The 17,497-nt window shown below is 62.5% G+C and overlaps 1 protein-coding gene across 1 annotated transcript; it reads left to right on the top strand.

The window, feature by feature from the left end:
* Nucleotides 1-1,099: 1,099 nt before the first annotated feature.
* On the top strand, nt 1,100-4,855 carry JRK (Jrk helix-turn-helix protein). The gene has a single exon (XM_002921610.4). The coding sequence runs from the start codon at nt 1,515-1,517 to the stop codon at nt 3,144-3,146; it is 1,632 nt and encodes a 543-aa protein (XP_002921656.2). The 5' UTR covers nt 1,100-1,514; the 3' UTR covers nt 3,147-4,855.
* The last annotated feature ends 12,642 nt before the right edge of the window (nt 4,856-17,497 follow it).

Below are 17,497 nucleotides of genomic sequence, written 5' to 3'. Positions count from 1 at the left end.
CCTCCTCCTCTTCCTTTGCCTCCTCACTGCTGCGCCTGGAGTTTGTCCCTCATCTGCTTGCTGTGGTGCTTTCTGAGGGAGGGTCCGCTTTGGGGCGCGTGGTGGCCCTTACTTCCCTCTGCTCCCCGTAGGGGCAAGCAGTAGCTCTCACACTGTCGCGCCCCGTGAGTAGGATGAAGATAGGCTCCCTAAAGGAGCAGCGCGTTCAGCTAGCAGACCAGGAGGCTGACTCTGGAGCGGGGGGAGGACGTGTCCCGAGCCGGCTGGTGACAGGCCTAGAGTCAGTCTTTGGCACGCTTGCTACATTTGAATAAATGTCATTTCGCTCGAGTTGTGGTCTCAAAGGGCTACGTTTTTATGCTCCATGTATGAGTAGTCGTGTGGCCTAAGCATCCACACACCGTGGGAAGACACAGCCAAAATAAGGGTTTGGGTGGGAGGCGGGTGGGGGGAGTCGCTCAAAGCCCACCTGTGCGTACTGCATGGCTTTCGTTGTGGGACGGGATGACTGGCAGCGAGCTGGCTGTAGCTGCGCCCAGGCCATCTGCTGTCTCTCCCGGGTGGGAGGGGGTGAGGCGCGGGCGGCAAAGTCATGAAGGAAGTGAGGGGACACGGGCTGTGAGGGAAAAGACAGGACCGTCCCAGCAAACACTGCACTGAGTAGGCCAGCAGGGCCGGTCACTTCAGGGCAACAGCCCTTGACTCCTCACAGGCTGGAGGATGTTGGTGTCTTAGCAGGCGAAGCGTGGCGGGGGTGTGATTCCCGAGGGATCCAGCAAGGATGCCTCTGCTCTGCCCCGTGAGTCTGCTCAGCGGTGCAGGGAGGGGGCGGGGTGTGTGGGAAAGGGTTAGGAGAGGATGGAGTTGTGTAGCCTGAAGGAGCTGTGATGACCGAGAGGTCGCTGGAAAGGGCCCACGTGCCCAGCTGGGCGGCCTCCCTGACACTGCGCCACTCAGGCCAGCTCCCAGTGTTGGTCGCCCTACAGCACTGTGGTTTCTGCTGCAGCTTCTCTGCACGCCTGAGGTGGCGAGGGCGTGCTTCCAGGTGGCCTAGGCCCACAGTCTGTGACATTCTTTCTCCCCCTGTTCTGCTTTCCAGTTCCTAAAGCACGGTGTGAGACAGCACCGTGAGCCTGGAGAGGCGTCCCCGGCACAGACAGTACAGCCTCGATTAACCAGAAGCCAGCTCCCAGGACCCCTCTACTCTGTGGTCCATGTTTGAAGGGAGGAGCGGCCACCGTCCCCCTCAGAGAAGGCCAGAGGTTCCAACAATGTGGACACGTCCAGGGACTGTGTGACACTAGTCATCGCTCCTGCAGAGAGGCCGGGAGGCGGCAATATCACTAGCGCGAACGGGGGATCAAAGGAGGAACTGTGGCTCCTGGTGGCTCGGGATCAGTGGAACGGGACAGGCAAGTGAGGGAGCAGAGGAAAGGGGGAGGAGAGGCAAGGAGTCTGCCAGGACCCCCGCCGCGTGTGTCTGCCCCAGCTCCTGGGGACAAGCCCCCCCGCCCATGGCCTCCAAGCAGGCTGCCGGGCGGAGCCCAGGGGAGAAGCGCAAGAGGGTGGTGCTGACCTTGAAGGAGAAGATCGACATCTGCACGCGCCTGGAGAAGGGGGAGAGCAGGAAGGTGCTGATGCAGGAGTACAACGTGGGCATGTCCACCCTGTACGACATCAAGGCCCACAAGGCGCAGCTGCTCCGCTTCTTCGCCAACTCGGACTCCAACAAGGCCCTGGAGCAGCGGCGCACCCTGCACACGCCCAAGCTCGAGCACCTGGACCGCGTCCTGTACGAGTGGTTCCTGGGGAAGCGGGCCGAGGGCGTGCCCGTCTCAGGCCCCATGCTCATCGAGAAGGCCAAGGACTTCTATGAACAGATGCAGTTAACAGAGCCCTGCGTGTTTTCTGGTGGGTGGCTCTGGCGTTTTAAGGCCAGACACGGCATTAAGAAGCTGGATGCGTCCAGCGAGAAACAGGTGGCCGACCACCGAGCAGCAGAGCAGTTCTGTGGATTTTTCCAGAGCCTCACGGCCGAGCACGGCCTGTCCCCCGAGCAGGTTTACAACGCCGACGAGACCGGCCTCTTCTGGCGGCGCCTGCCAGATCCCAGCCTGGAAGGTGGGCCCGTGCCCGGCATAAAGCAGAGCAAGGACAGGCTGACCGTCCTCATGTGCGCCAACGCCACCGGCTCCCACAAGATCAAGCCCTTGGTGATCGGGAAAGGCGGCGGCGCCCGGGCCTTCGGGGGCATTCAGCACCTGCCCGTCGCCTACAAGGCCCAGGGTAACGCGTGGGTGGACAAGGAGATTTTTTCGGACTGGTTCCATCATATCTTCGTTCCGTCGGTGAAGGAGCACTTCCGAGCGGCGGGTCTGCCCGAGGACGGCAAAGCCATTCTGTTGCTCGACAACGCCCGTGCCCGCCCGCGGGAGTCCGAGTTGGCCTCCGGGAACATCTTCACTATCTTCCTGCCCGCCAGCGTCACCTCGTTGATTCAGCCCATGGACCAGGGCATCCGGAGAGATTTCATGAGGCACTTCATCAGCCCCCCCGTCCCGCTGCAGGCCTGCCACCCCCGCTACAGCATGAACGACGCCGTCTTCAATGTGGCCTGCGCCTGGAGCGCTGTGCCCGGTGACGTCTTCAGCCGGGCCTGGAGGAAGCTGTGGCCCACGGTCATGTTCGGTGAGGGCTCGTCTTCCGAGGAAGAGCCGGAGCGCCTCCGGGCGAAGCCTCACCATCAGACTTTCGCGCACATTCTGGAGCTGGGGAGAGAGGCCCCAGCCCACCCTGGCAGCCGGCTTCCCCAGGGCCTGGCCGCTGAGAGGGGCGGGCTGGGATGTGCAGGCAGGGAGGCCCCGGCCCCGGCTCCGGCTGCGGGGAGCCCGGAGCAGGCCGAGAAGGATGGCGACGAGGCGGCCTGGGAGCAGGCGGCCTTGTCCTTTGATGCCTTGATCCGCTTCTCCGAGGGACAGCCGTGCTTCACAGCGCAGGAAGTGGGGCAGCTGCATGCCCTACGCTCCGTGTTCACGAGGCAGAGGCAGGTGAAACGGCGGCGTGTGGCCCTCAGAGCCGTGGTCAAACTCGAGGGCTCCCAGGAGGCCTCCCCTCCGCCTTGCTCCTCTACGGTGGGCGAGCACTGACGTCAGCGTGGCCCTCGCTTGCGGGCCAGGGCCGGTCCAGGAGGTCGGGGCACCCGGCGTGGGCTCTCGGCCCTCGGGACGGCCCATCCCCGTGCGTCCGGTTCATCGCAGGCTTACCGTGTTTTCTGTCCTGCCACGTGAACGTGAGCAGCCGCTCCGGAAGGGTCCCCCACACCTGAAGCCGACTGGAGTGTCCCATGGCCAGAAGCCAGGACCGTGCCGGGCAGATTCTGGCCTCATGTTCACCAGCTGAGCCCTGCTGTGTGTGTGGGTGGAGAAGTCTGTCCATCCAGGAGGAGGAAAACCGGCTGTCGGGCCATCGGATGGCAGTACCTGTGGCCACCTGCCGTGGCTAGCGTTTCCCCGGTCTACCTGCCCTCCCCTTGGGGCTCGGTCTGTGGCGTGGCGGCTGTCCCCGTGTCAGATGGGCGCCCCTGCTCAAGGCTTTATATGTGGTGGGTCACTGTTTGAGCCACGAACTCACTCAGCTGCGCCAGCCTCCTGAAAGTTCCTCCCTGTTGCCAGGAGGTCTCACCCCTTGGGCTGGGACCCAGCATGTGGGGGCCGCACACGGAGTTGGCACAAGCAGGACTGTCCGCCCGGGCCTCTTGTTGCCCCGAGGGGGACCATGGTGCACTGTGGGCATGTCTAGTGCCCTGGTCCCTAGTCTACTCTGTAGTGCGATGCCCCACGTTCCGCAGTTCGCACTCACGCCTGCACGTTACTGGATTTTCCTGAGACGTTCAGAAATGAATCTTAGGCGCGCACGTGCGACCTGGCGTATAACAAGCTGTCTCCGTTTCCAGCCGTGTTTGAACTTCTGTGTTCGGTTGTTCACGCCGCAGTACCCCGCGCGGGGACGGGCCGGCTGCACGGCTTGCTTGTGGGAAGACTTGGTGGCGCCTCTAGTGGCTCCCGCCGCCTGTAGCCATGACTGGCCCGGAGCCATGCCTGCCAGCGGCCGGAAACACCACATGCACCCTCCTTGGCGCACGTCGGGGGCTGTGACATTGTATTTTCTTTCACCGCTGCGCCCTCGGGTTCCGGCCTGGCCGCCCAGCCGGCTGGTGGATTTTGTTCCCCTGCCTGCTGGGGCGCCCGCCCGCAGTCGAGGGGACGCAGCGCGTGCTTCATGGCCTGTTCCTCTGCCGTGTGCGTCTTCCCAAGCGCAAGGCGACGGTCGTTGCCATGGTGCCACCCTGTGGACGTGCATACTTCCTGCTCCAAATGCGCGTGTGAAGATCAGGAACCAAGCGAGGCCGTTGTCAGAGTGTCACTGTGGAGTCTTTGGGCTGGATTGCCTCGGGGCTGCGCTGCCGTCGCTCCCTTTCCTTCCTGCGCCTGGGTGACATCCGTGCACCTGTGCTCGGCTGCCACGGCGGACTCGTGTAGCCCCGTGCTGTTGAATTGCAGCTGCTTGTGGTGTCGTGGGACGTGAGGTGTTGGGGGTCCCCGGCACGCCTGCCCTCACCGCGGTCGTGGAGGTCCGGAGAAGCGGATGGACACCGAGCAGCCGTCCCCGGCAGCCTGGCGTGCTTCTCGAGCAGCAGGACTTTGCTGGCTGCGTGCAGCGGGGGAGGGCAGGACACGTGGGGCTCCTGGGTCCTCCGTGGAGGCTTTGTCCCATCAGACCGTAGACCCCAGGCCATGGATTCGCGACCTGCCCCGTCCTGGCCGATCTGTGGCCAATCAATAAATGCTTGTCACCGGACGGCCTGAGGGGTGTCTGTCCTCAGGGCGCTCCTTCCACAAGCAGCCAGAGCATGGCGCCAGCTCGAACCCTCCTGCTGCTCGGGAGGCCCTGGGGCAGAGCAGGGTCTGGCCCCCCCGCCTCCCTGTGTGACGGGTCTGCCCCGGAGGCCTCGGGTGGAGCGAGGTGCCCGGGGCTGCAGCCAGCTGTGGGGCCCCACGCGGGTGCTGGCAGAGGCCCAGGGCCCAGCGAGGCCGTCTGCTGAGCTGTGTGGCCCGGCTGCCGGTGTGCGCCTCCACCCCGTCCCGCCACGCCACACTCCTGCGCTCTGCCTGAGACCTCTGCACCCACCTGTCCCCCGAAAGCCCCTCCCAGCCACTTCACTCGGCTTTTCCTGCCCGGCGCCTCGGGCTCAGGTGGTCAGAATGCTTTCGCCTCAGAATCTTTTTCCCCAAGTAGTTCTTGGTGGAACCCAACTAGGCTGGCTGTGAAAGCAGAGCCGGGTGGGACCAGTCCCCCCTTCCTTCCTCTCCGGGCACCTCGGAGGCACCTTCAGGAGGCCTGGACTGCACGTCCGCCATGAGCACTTGGCTCCGGCGGAAGGGTCCACGGTATGGTCTCTGGGAGGCTTCTCCATCCCTTTGGGACATGCTCACACCCCCTCCTGGCTGGTCTTTCCTGGGCCAGAAGGCAGAGCCTTTGGAGGCAGCTCAGGGCCCCTGGAGTCAGAGGTGACTGTGCAGGGATGGGGTAGAGGCAGGGGTAGGTGGCCATGCAGACTGAGCTTTCCTGGGGTGTGCAGGAAGCAGAATTTGGGGCAAACGGGAGCCACCACCACTGCCCCCCAGTGCCAGGCTGAGCTGCTGGGGGAAGGTGGGGTCAGAGGCGCCAGCTTCCGCGGGCTTTCCTGGTGTGTGAATGCACGGACGCGTCGTCCCACAGTCAGCATGGAGCATGGCATGTAGTCGCTGCCCGCCGTGTGCTGGGCGCTGTGCTCGGCCTGAGGCCGGAGGGCGATCAGACCAGGCCCCTGTCCTGCCTCCAGAGAGCTCGGGCTCCCCGACAAGGCCAGGAAGCTGCTGGGGAGGCGGGAACACAGTTGAGGGGTGGAAGGCGGCTCGGGGGTGTTAGTGCGTCCATGAGGGCGGGAGAGAGCAGTTTCCTGCCTGCCTTGGCTCCCGCCGGTGTGTCCAGAAGGGTGATCAGGGTCGTGCGGCAGCTCGGCACATGGAGCCAGGCTCCTCTGCCGCTGGTGACCTGCGGCTCCCGTGTCGTGTTCCAAGACGGTTGTCCCCGTTCCTGGTGTCCGCTGCTTCCAGCCCTCAGCCGCAGGAAGCAGACTTCCTCTGAGCGGCCCCTCCGCTGGCACGCGTCACTTCTGCTCCCGTCCTTTGGGCCGGGTCCCAGTTCCACAGGCCCCACCAGCCGCCAGGGCGTCTGGACAGCGCGGCTGGAGAAGGGAATGCGCACACCGGGGAGCCATCCGGGAAAGCCGGACCGGGTCTCAATGACTCCATCCGTCCTCCACGCTCTCTCCAGCAGCCACGTTCTGGCCTTAGCCCCCTCTGTGAGGACACAGCAGGCAGATGCTTCAGGAGGGCCCAGCCTGTGGAGAATGTAGGCAGGCAGCCCGTGGTGGTCTCGGCTCGTGGGGTGGGGGCTCTACACGGAGGCCGGCCTCAGACAGCATGCTGCCCCCACCCCCAGAGCTGTCCGAGACAAACGGCGTTTTCCCTGCTCCCAGCACCAGCGCTGTGGCTCAGAGGTGTTTTCCAGGGGAGAGGCAGGCTGTGGCCCCGTCCCCTTCCCTCCGCGGGAGGACTGACTGCAGCAGGGTGTGCGGTTCAGGGCTGCTTGAGAGCGGGCACTGGGAGAGAACAGCCCAGGGGAGGAGCGGTGGATGGAGTGGTGGCAGGCTGAGCTGTAGGCTGGCTGTGGGTCAGGAAGACAGACAGACACTGATGATCTCAGAAGCTGTCCCAAAGGAGCCACATCTGCTCGGATTAGGCTTTGAAGCCTTTATCCCATGACAGGACTGGAAAACCCAGAGCAGTCAGCCAACAGGGAGCGGCACTGAGAGCTGGTGCGGCCGGGGCACCGGTGGGCCAGCCCAAGGCTGCAGCCCTGGGAGGCAGCAGAGAGGCCGGGGCAGGGGGCAGGGACAAGCGCTGCCCCCACCCAGCGCAGCGCCAGCACACACAGTAAGCGACAGGATAACAGTCTCGTGACCCGGGGGGGTGGCCAGGGTGGTGCACTCCTTGAAGTGACCCGTTTCCACCCGAACATGCGAAGAAACCTTCAAGTATGGCTCAGACCCCAGGAGAAAAGTAGGCTGCAGAACGGCCAGGCGCTGGATTTAACAGGAGGAGACTTGAACTTGGCCATTTTACACAGGGTCAGAGTAAAGGAAAGCATGGTTAAACGAAAGGGGAAGCAAGGGGAGAGACAGTGATGGCGTATCACACAGCATTAACAGGGAGATGAGAATTATCACACGCCAGATACCGAGTGGGGATTCCGGAGCTGAACGCTACGAGAACCGAAGCGGAGAGCTCCCGAGAGGCTCGGCAGCTGCCGTGAACTGGCAGGAGAAAGAACCAGTGGCCTTGACTGACCCAGAGACCCAGGTGACCAGGCGGTGCAGGGACACCTGGTACGTGCCCCCGGAGCCCCAGGAGGCAGAAAGGAACAGCAAAAATAAACAGTGCCCGAAAAATCTTCACGTTCATCTACAAAGCAGCAGGCCCGGTGAGCTCCAGCGGGACCGACACCGCGATCCACAGAGTCGGGAACATGGCACTGTCCCCATCCTGAGAGCATCAGGCAAGGCTGGCAGTCGAGCACGGTTGGGGACGGCGCGGGCCGAGTGCTCAAAGGAAACCCACGGCCAAGACCCCTGCGTCTGCCAAAGCTCTGTTTCAGAATAAAGTGAGTGAATGTTTCCAGATACACAAGAACAGAACTTGCTGCTGCCGGGCCTGCCTTCTAAGACACGAAAGACGTCCTTCAGGCTCAGAGTGAGCGACCCAGGCAGTAAATCACATCCACGCAGACCCCTGGTAAAGGTGGTTCTGTCCTCAGAGAAGACAGTGTCCACTTGACCTTGGACACATCTGGGGTTAAGGGCACTGACCCCCTGCTGCCCTTTCCTCTGGCAGCTGCTGCCCTTTTTTTTTTTTTTAGTGTGTGTGAGATTTATGTATTTTAGAGAGAGAGTATGAGCAGCAGGGGCAGAGAGAGAGACCCTCAAGCAGGCTGTGCATAGCACGGAGCCGGACGCAGGGCTCGATCCCATGACCCTGAGATCACGACCCGAGCCGAGGGCATGAGCTGGACCCCCAACCAGCTGGCCACCCACGCGCCCCTGGCAGCCTCTTAAAAAGGCCTACCGTTCCGTAAAGCGATCATCCTGGGTGCGTCACGGCCACGCCAGGAGAAGGGTCTCCAGCGGGAAGTGAGCGCGTACACATCCGAAGTAACTTCTGGTCGGCCTGAGAGCAAACACTCCGGAGCTCACCCAAAAATAGTGAACAAATCTGTCAGAGAAATTAAAGTGCTACGTTAGAAGAACTTCGTGTAAAAGCCGCAAGTGAATGGAGCGACAGAAAGACGCGGGACCCTCGGCACGCAGACCGGCCTCGCCTCCCTGGCCCTTGCTGAGCTTGGCAGTGTGGTCCCCATCGCGCAGAGCAGGGGTCAAGGCCCCGAGCCAATTTGCGCCACAGCCAAGGTCCTGCCGCGGCCCCGGACCTCAGCTCCTCCGCAGAGCTGGGAGCAGCTGGAGTGACCGCTCCGGGCCTGAAGGGCCGGCGCTGCTGTGGCCACCGCCCACCCTGGCTGCCGCGAGCACTCGGAGCTGGCCGGGAGCCGGGAAGGACACGGTGCTCACCGCTGCCATTTCAGGCCGTACGGGACTAATAGGCATACAGAATTATTAAAAATTGACCTTTTCCAGTAAACTTGCCTTAGAGAACTCGCTCTGTATTTTGGTGCTGAAGAAGCAGATTTCGTGAGCCGGGGCCCCCACACAGGGCAGCGTGTGCTTCCCACGCCCTCTGCCCGCAGGGCCCACACGGCCTCCAGGCCCCGCCCCCCCCCCCCCTCTCCCNGTGGACACCAGCCCCACACCACCCAGAGCGCCGTCCTCGTTGCTTCCCGGCTGCTTCTGGTGCTCGGGCAGCTGGGGCAAGGTGAGAGGCGGTGGCCTCAGGTCCCAGGGAGGCCCGGGAAGGGAGCTCCAGAGGTGAGGGGCCCTATCTAAGCAGGGGCAGGGTGGGGTGGCTCTCCGTGGTGGGCCTGGGAGGCGCGGCTGCCTCCCCCAAACCCAGTCCACGCTCTCCAGCCTGATGGCGGGTGTGTGGCTTGCTCGAGACCTGGGACCCGCGGGGTCTACTTCCATAGCCATCTGTCTACACTGGGGAGCTCGGGGAGGTTGGGACAGGCTTTTCCTTACCGGACCTCGCACTTGTCTGGCACAGAGGAATGTTCAGGAAGGCAGGGGCAGGGCAGCAATTCTTACAACCGAAAAAGATCTGCTAAAGCCCAGCGCTGGCTTCCGTGGCTGGGAGCCACGGCACAGAGCGTGCAGCTCTGGCCATCCGGTCGTCAAGGCTGCGCGCGCATCCTACACTGCAGTCCCAGAGCCCCTCAGGGAGACAGGAGGGAGAAGGAGCTGAACCAAGTTAGGGCTCCAGCTAAACGCTTGTCGCAGAAGCAGGGCAGCGTCACTCCATCAGAGCCAATGTGGCCTCGGGAGCCAGCAGGAGCCCAGGACAGTCTCGTGTGTGGAAAGGTGGCTCTCCCGGTGCCATTCAGGGCCCTTACGCATTTATCCAGCCTTTACTGGGGCTTTTCATGTCCCGGGGGCTGCCTGGCTTGTGGGACAGAGGTGACCAGGATGAATGCAGCCCGAGAGAGCTAGCCCTCAAGCCACGAAGTGCAAGGTTGGGGTTGCAGGAAAGGCCTGGGGGAACTGAGAAGGCTTCATGGAGGTGGTGAGCTTGGAAGTGGGCCTGGGAGGGTGCATAGGAGTTCTCTGGCTGAAATTGGGAGTAGGTCTTGCCCGCAGACTAGGCTCAGGGAGACCGGGCAGGGCAGGAGCAGCCCCCACGTAGGGTGGCCACCTAGGAGGACAGACAGGACACTTGAGACCCGGCAGGTGGGGTCATGGTGATGTGAGAGGGTAGTCCCTGGGCTGCCTCCCGCCCAGCCCTTCCCCTCACTGCTCTGGCATCCATCCGGGCTCCCTCCTAGCCTGTCCCCGTCAGGGAGCCCATCAGGGGCCCCCACTGAGGTGCTGCAGCTCCAGGGAGCTCCTGGCTGAGGTGGCGATTCAGGACTGAGATCCTCCAGTCTACACCAGGGACTTCGGGAGAGGCAGAATCGCGGGAGGGTTTGGATGGCCTGTGCCCTGGGGACCTGAGTGGACTGGGTCTTAGGGACTGGAGGAACGTCGGATGGACGAGAGGGAGCCGGCCCAGAGGGCTAGGGCCTTGGGATTCTGACCCCGGGACTGGCTGCGGTGTTTCCCGTGCCAACGGATGCAGGGTCCCCATGTGGATGTGAGTCACCAGGGTTGGATACCAGCACACAGAGGTCACCAGGCTGCTTGGCCATGGGGGCTGAGGGACCTGCGATGAACAGTCTTCTCTGGTCCTTAGACTTGGTTGGAAGTACGAATGGGTCTGGTGCCTGCCAGATGCCTTCCAGTGTGGACAGGTGATGGGCTGCGGGCTGCAGGGGAGAAGTGAAGGGGGGCTGGCCCCGGGCTGTTGTCATTTGAGAGGCCGCCCCGCTGAGGCCAGTTCCCTGGTTTGGGCAGCGGCCGGGTGGGCCCGGCCCTGTTGCAGGCCCAGCTGTGTCTGCCCGCTGCTTTCCTGTGGAAGCACATCCCTGGCCAGCCCCCACAGCTGGAGGAGCTCCCCTCAGCCTTGGGGGCTTCTGGCTCTGCGCTGTCCATCTGGGCCCTGCTGGGCTGGGCTGGGGGACCCAAAGGGGACCCTGTGTCCTGGTGGGCACCCGCGGTCTGGGGACAGGCATTAATAGCATCCCCTCACTCTCCAGGGTCTGGGTCTGGACAGTGCATCTCATGGGACACGCTGCTAAGGCCCACGCGTCACACGATGCCCCGGCCCCTGATGCTTCAGAAGCTCGCCTCAGCCTGGCCCGTGTGTCGGGGACCGTTGTCCCAAGGTCTACCTTGAAATGTGGACTGTGACCTCACTGGGCTGGGGGGTCTGGAGGCCCACAAGGTGGTGACTCTCCCCCAAGGGATGGGCCTCCAGCAGGGAGCAAGGAGCAGGAGGGAGGCTGTCACCCAGGTGGGGTGTGGCACCTGCCCCATGGGGTTGGAGTCAGAATGGAGGGGAATGTGGACCAGGCGGCCTTGACCTTGGGAGCCAGAGGCCTGCAGAAGCTACAGACGGCTCCTGACCTCCAGGCTGGGCTGCAGACCTCCCCCCCCCCGCCGCCCGGCTTGTTGGGCTTACTGCTCCAGTCAGTGGGACCCCGTAGGGATGGAGCCTGCAGTGGTCTCTCCGGGCCCCCGACAGCCTGCGTGTCCGCCCCCTGACAGATGCCTCCGAGGCCTCTGACAGGGACCTGGACGTGGATGGAAGGTACTGGAGCCTGGGCTGGTCCCTAAGCAGGGGCCAGCCTGTACCCTGAGGAGGGGAGCTCCGCTGGGCCACCGTCTGTGGCCCATGTGTTGGGGCCAGGGTGCGCATGCACGGAGGGACCACCCCTGCCCACACAAGGCCTTCCAGTCTCCCAGTCGGCTGCGGTGTGGCCCACGGCGGGCTTCTCCCCAGCAGAGTCCCCGCCTGCCCCCGCTCTGGCTTCCCCTTCTGGGGTCCCAGCCTGCAGCCTGCGGTGGGACCGCCCTGTGCCAGATCAGCCCCACTCTCGCCTGGTCCTTGTCGGCTGGCGCTGTTCCTTGTCCCGCCCGCTTCTCTGTCAGCCACGTGCTCCCTCCACTGCGGGTCCCAGAGGCCCTGCTGCTGCGAGGGCAAGGGAGGGGGTCCTGGCTGGACCGGTGGAGACACGCGTGCAGAGACACGCAGCCTGTGGGGGGCTCTGGCCTCCCCGGCAGGACTCTGGAGGGGGCTGCGGCAGCTTGGCCCCTGCGGCTGGCTGGTGGGAGGAGGTGCCGGAACTGGGCCCAGGTTGTCTGGTGGGGGAGGGGGTGGGTCCCTGCAGCCGCCTCGTGCTCCTCTGGCAGGCCCTCCATAGCATGCTTTCTCTTCCTGCTTGAATAAGTCATTTTGCCCCTTTTCGTGGGGCAATCATTTTAATAAAGTGCATTTTTGCTGTGAGCCCAGAGTGCAAGACTTCCTCCCAGCTCGGGAACGTGCCTGTGGCCAGCACCTCTAATGAGGGCATCCATGAATCTCCTTACTTGTGGCTCTAAAAATGAGGCCATGGGCTCTCACGGTGCCTCATTCTTTAATTAAATAGATATTAAAACAACAGAGAGGGGCCAGGGCAGGGGAGGTGTCAGAAGGAGGGCAGATTCTGGGAGGGAGGACCCTGGGGCTGGGGGGAACGCACCAGGGGTCTCGCAGGGCCCTGGCAGCCCTGACCCTCTGGCCGCCCTGGGTGGGGCCAGCCGCCACCCTGCGGACCCGGCCAGCCTCTCCGTCCTGCTGCGGGCCGCCCCCAGCACTCACCCCTGCCGCCTGCCTCGTCTCAGCACTCCTGAAACGGGAGAGCCCACGGCAGGCCGCAGGCTTGACTGCAGCCCCACCCGTCCTTCGTGCAGGATGCTGCCCTGAGAGGAGACCCACGTCCCGCTTCCCAAGGACAGAGGATTAAATGCGCGTGTGCGCACACGCTTTACTGCAGCGGAAACAATTAATAGAACAGCCCTTCTGTTTATTGAACTCAGGGTGTTCACAATTAATTGACTTGTCTTCTCCAGCTTGCTGTCTGCCAGGTAATGAACGCATCGCGGGCCTCCGTCTCGCTAGTATTCACGTTTTCTGTCCTCCCTCCGAGCGCCCTCTGGGCAGCCCTGGTGATCCTCTGAGTCATAGAGGAGGGGGTGGGGGGCAGAGTAGGGTCCCTGAGCTGGGATATCTGTACCACTGTTTCGGGGACAGGCATGTGACCCTTCGGTCTCAAGTCCTCCTGGGAGGCCCCAGTGAGGCCTGGGGGTAGGGGGTGGCCCTGCCAGGAGCCGAGCTTGGGACTCTCCATGAGTGCCAGGGCACTTAATGCCACAGAGCGTCTGGAGTGGAGGAAAGTTCTAGAGATGCTGGTGATGGGTGCACAACATTGTGGATGTGATCAGTGCCACGATGGTGAAAATGGTGTGTCTGTTTTGCCACGATAAACACAGAGTTATAAGAAACAGACACAAGGGCCTGGTGGCCAGGACTCTGGGCTTGAGGGTACAGACGAGCCACAGCAGAGAGCTGGGGCCACCAAGAGGCCAGCACCAGTAGGCCACTGGGGGGACGGGCACCCAGGGCTGGGGGCACCTGGGGACTGCAGCCTGAGGAAGAAGTGCAGGGTGTGGGGAGACACGCCCCAGCCCGTCCCTCTCGCCCCTCCTCCCTGTGCCCTTCAGCAACCCAGCCCCCAGTGCACAGGGGCGCGAGCCCAGGAAACACCATGGCTGAGCTTGCAGGGGGGACCGACCAGAGGGGCTGTGGGGCTGGCGCAGTGGGGAAGCAATGGGGGTCTTTTGTTCCATCCTTCCATCAGCATTTACTGAACACCTACTGTGGGCAACCTAGGCCCAGGGAAACAGAGGGGCTCCCTCCTGCCCTGCCCCTGAGAACAGAAAGAGGCCCCGAGGGTAAGGGCTCTGGGGCTGTGTCCTCTGCCCGGCCACCCTCCGGTGGGGTGAGCCTGGGGGACTGGGCTGGGGTGAGTGAGCCTGGGGTGAGCCCTGGGAAGCCATCCAGGCCTGCTCACCTCTGCCCACCATCCCTGTGTTGTCCCTTTCGTCACATTTATGGAGCCCCACTGTGTGCGGATTCCACTGTGCACGGCGGCAGGCCCAGGCGGCACTGGACTCCTGGGCCAGAGGGAGATGGTCAAGGAGAGAGGCCTTGGTTATTCATCGTGTGTTTGCTGTGAGCCTAGGAGGGTGAGGGGCAGCTCCAAGGAGGGCCGGGATCAGCAAGAGTGAGGACCGGGCTGCTCAGGGACATGGTGCTCAAGGACATGGCCTAGGTCTTGCCCAGCTTTCTTGGGTTTGTGCCTAGGTGTTTTGAGGCCTCGGCCTGAAAGATCTCCCTGTGCAGCCAAGGGCACACAACCTTCGCCGTCACAGACCTGGCTCTCAGTCTCAGCCATGCCAGTATGTGACCCTGGACAGGGCACCCTCCACCCTTGAGAATTGTCTTCCTCTTGGACATCTGTGAAGTCAAGAGAAATAATACATGGGGCATGTCTGCCACAGAGCTGGCACTCACCTCGGTTTAGCAAATGGTCACTCCCTCATTCATTCACTTCAGGCCCTCATTCATTCACCCACCCATTAACCCACCCATCCATCACCTAATTATCCACACACCCTTCTATCCACTTAACCTAACCACTCACTCACCCAACTACCCATGCCTTAACTCACTTAACCACCCATTCACCCAAGCACCCACGCAACCATCCCATCCACCCACCCATCCATCCACCCATCCATCCACCCATCCATCCATCATCCATCCATCAATCCATCCATCCATCCATCCATCCATCCATCCATCCATCCATGCAACCACCCATCCACTGTCCATCCATCCATCCATCCATCCATCCACCGTCCATCCATCCACCCACACACCCACCCATCCATCAATGTATTCATGCATCCTTCTACTCATCCATCCATCCGTCTGTCCATCCACCCCTCTCACTCTCACTGAGCAGTCTGCTGTGATTTTGTTTCCAACTGGAGCTTACTGCGTTAGGTCTCCCTTACCCCTGGGGACAACTTTCCTGCACTTAGAACAAGAGTTCACAACTTGTTCCTTATCAATCACCTCCCAGATTCACAATCCTCTTGTAGGTGTTCCCACCTTAGAGATGGGAGCAGAGGCCCAGAGAGAAAGGGCAAATCGCTGGCGGGCTACAGATGAGACCAGCTGAGACACTGGCTTCTTCTCAAGTGCGCTCAGCCTTCTTGAGTGTCCTCCCCCTGGACTTGGGTTTGCTCCCAATGGTGCCGGGCTGTGCTGGGCCCTAGAAGCCCTCGTCTTGCTACCTCCTGTGGGTGAGCGTGTTCTCACCCCTTTACTGTGGGGAGCCTGAGGCCAGAGGAGCTGTGTTCCCTGTGTCCACTCAACCAGGCACCCACTGGGAGCAGGGGCAGCCCTTCAGCCTCCTAAGTCATGTCCGTGGCTGGCCCACTGCCCTTGAAAGTCACCCGAGCCACCAAGAGACCAAGCCCCAGAAAATCTCAGGGATGGAGAAAAAGCCCTGGAGCCTTCGGGTGGGAGCAGGACTTGTCGTCGGGAATCCACTCGTGCCACCCTGCACAGCCGGTCACCACCTCACTTCTTCCCATAGAGCAGTTCACTGCCTCAGACAGCCCAGGAGTTTCCAGAGGCCAGCTTTTCTCCTGGTATTCGTGACTAAGCCACAGTGAGGGGCTTGACCTGGCTCTGCTCCCTGAATTAGGTGTCCCTGACCCAGGCCCAGATGGGAAATAAAAACATCCATCAGTAGCTCCCAGCCTCCAATGACCATGGCAACGTGGGCAGAAGGGATGTGGCAGGACCACCGTGGGCAAGTAGAGGGTGCCCCACTCCAGCCAGAGGTGCCTGGGCCCATGCTCCAGCCTCGTCCAGTGGGCCCTGGGGCTTCCTGGTCCAGTGGCCTTTTCTTGTGACACTTGTAGAAGTGCTGTGGGCGAGGGCTCGCACGGCCACCCCGGGAGGTCCCCTCATCTACCGTCCAGAGTCACCACAGGAACACTGGGGCTTCTCTGGGGGTCTCCACTGCCCCCTCGGCTTGGTTCTCTGGTCCCCCCATCCCCTTTCTGGTTCATCCCATTGTCCTCAGGGGCTTTGTGCCTACCACGTGCCAGTCCTGGGCACTGGGGACACTTGAGGGGCCCTGACCCGAGGGGGTGACAAACACGTCACCAACCAATCCCAGAACATTCAACAGCCTTAGGACCTGGCACGGCGACGTGCAGGCATGCATCACGGAGGGCTCTCTGGAAGAGGCCAGCAGCCAGCGGCAAGGAGGGATGGGCAGTCTAGGTGGGGCTGCAGCATGGGCAGCGGCAGCGGGCTCTTCGAGGCCAGGCGATAGAGGACAAGGGGTCCACAGACAAGGGGCACGTATGTGTAGGGACACAAGCAGGGGGACAGCACCCCCTTGTCCACGCTCTGCAGCAACTTCTGGAACCGCACCCTCCTGCCTGTGTCCTAGGCTGTTGGACTCTGGACACCGGGACACTAGTGCTCCTAGGTGCTTTCTTTCTTTTTTTTTTTTTTTTTAAGATTTATGTATTTATTTGAGAGAAAGAGAGAGCGAGAAATCCTCGAGCAGAGCACGGAGCCCGACGCAGGGCTCGATCCCACGACCCTGAGATCAAGACCTGAGATGAAATCGAGTGGGACGCTTAACCAGCTGACCCACTCCCGGCGACCTCACGCTCTCCCGGGGACAGTGTGCATGGGTGCGTAGGTCTCCCTCTGCCCACCCTGAGCCTGCCAGCCTTGTTGTGCTCTCTGGGCGGAGGACACAGCAGGCCCTGCGGTCACCGGTCACAATCTTCTTTGCCTTAGTTGAGGTCCAGGCCACTTAGTCATGGGGACCTTAAGCCTAAGACAGTGAGCAGGCAGGACCCCTGGGCCTTGTAGGCCAGCCTTGCAGACTGCTGGCGCCCCTCGGCTCCTCCCTGCGGCCTGGCCCCGCACCGCTGGCCCCCACCTCGGCGCCCCCGCCCCTGAGCAGCCCACGCATAGAGAAGAGGGGACTGTGCCCTGGGAGGGACCTCTGAGAGCACCCAGGGGAGGACCGGGAGGAGGAAGATAATGGGCAGAAAGTAGACAGAGATGGGAGTTTACTGTAGTGTTTACTGCAGGGTCTGAAACAGTGCCTGGCACACGAGAGCTGCTCGGGGATTCCAGCCCGCCTCCTGCAGCCGCCTGCTCTCTGTCTGCCTCACCCTCAGCCTCCCCCTTGACAGAGGAAGGGGTGCCCAGGCTCCTGCTGGCCCCTCTGGTCCTGGGCCCGCCTGCAGGGTTATTCAGCCTCAGGTGACAGGAAGCCCAGGGGAGAAGGCCAGCCTCCGCATCTTGGACCTCTAATCCACAGAGAAAAGAAGGGGACGGTCAACCTGGACCGCGGCCCTGCCACCCTCTCCAGCCCTGGCTCCCCCCCAGCCGTCCCACAAAGGCTAGATCACATCCTCCTCTACCCTGGCATACGTTCCCTCCCCCCAGCCCACGGGCCTTCTCGGCTGGATCTTGCTGCTGACCTTCGGCCTCCCTTCTGATGTTCCCTGCCTCCCCTCCTCCCAGGGCTCCTTCCTTCTGTTTCTCAAACATGGAAAAGCTTATTCCTGCCTCAGGGCCTTTGCATGTGCTTTCCTCTCAGCCTGAGTCCATTAAGGTCTATCTGCAGGGGCCTCCCTGGCCACCCCACTATGGTGGGTCTCGGGCTTTCGGCACCTGCTGGCGACAGGTGTCCTGGAGTGGGC

This window comes from Ailuropoda melanoleuca, chromosome 9 (genome assembly GCF_002007445.2).
Source record: "Ailuropoda melanoleuca isolate Jingjing chromosome 9, ASM200744v2, whole genome shotgun sequence".
Lineage (NCBI taxonomy): Eukaryota > Metazoa > Chordata > Mammalia > Carnivora > Ursidae > Ailuropoda > Ailuropoda melanoleuca.
Note: the sequence above shows the minus strand (reverse complement) of the source record. Positions and strands in the feature narration are given on the sequence as shown.

Excerpts from the sequence above, each read along its gene's own strand:
- JRK (XM_002921610.4), top strand. The coding sequence starts at position 1,515 with ATGGCCTCCAAGCAGGCTGCCGGGCGGAGCCCAGGGGAGAAGCGCAAG.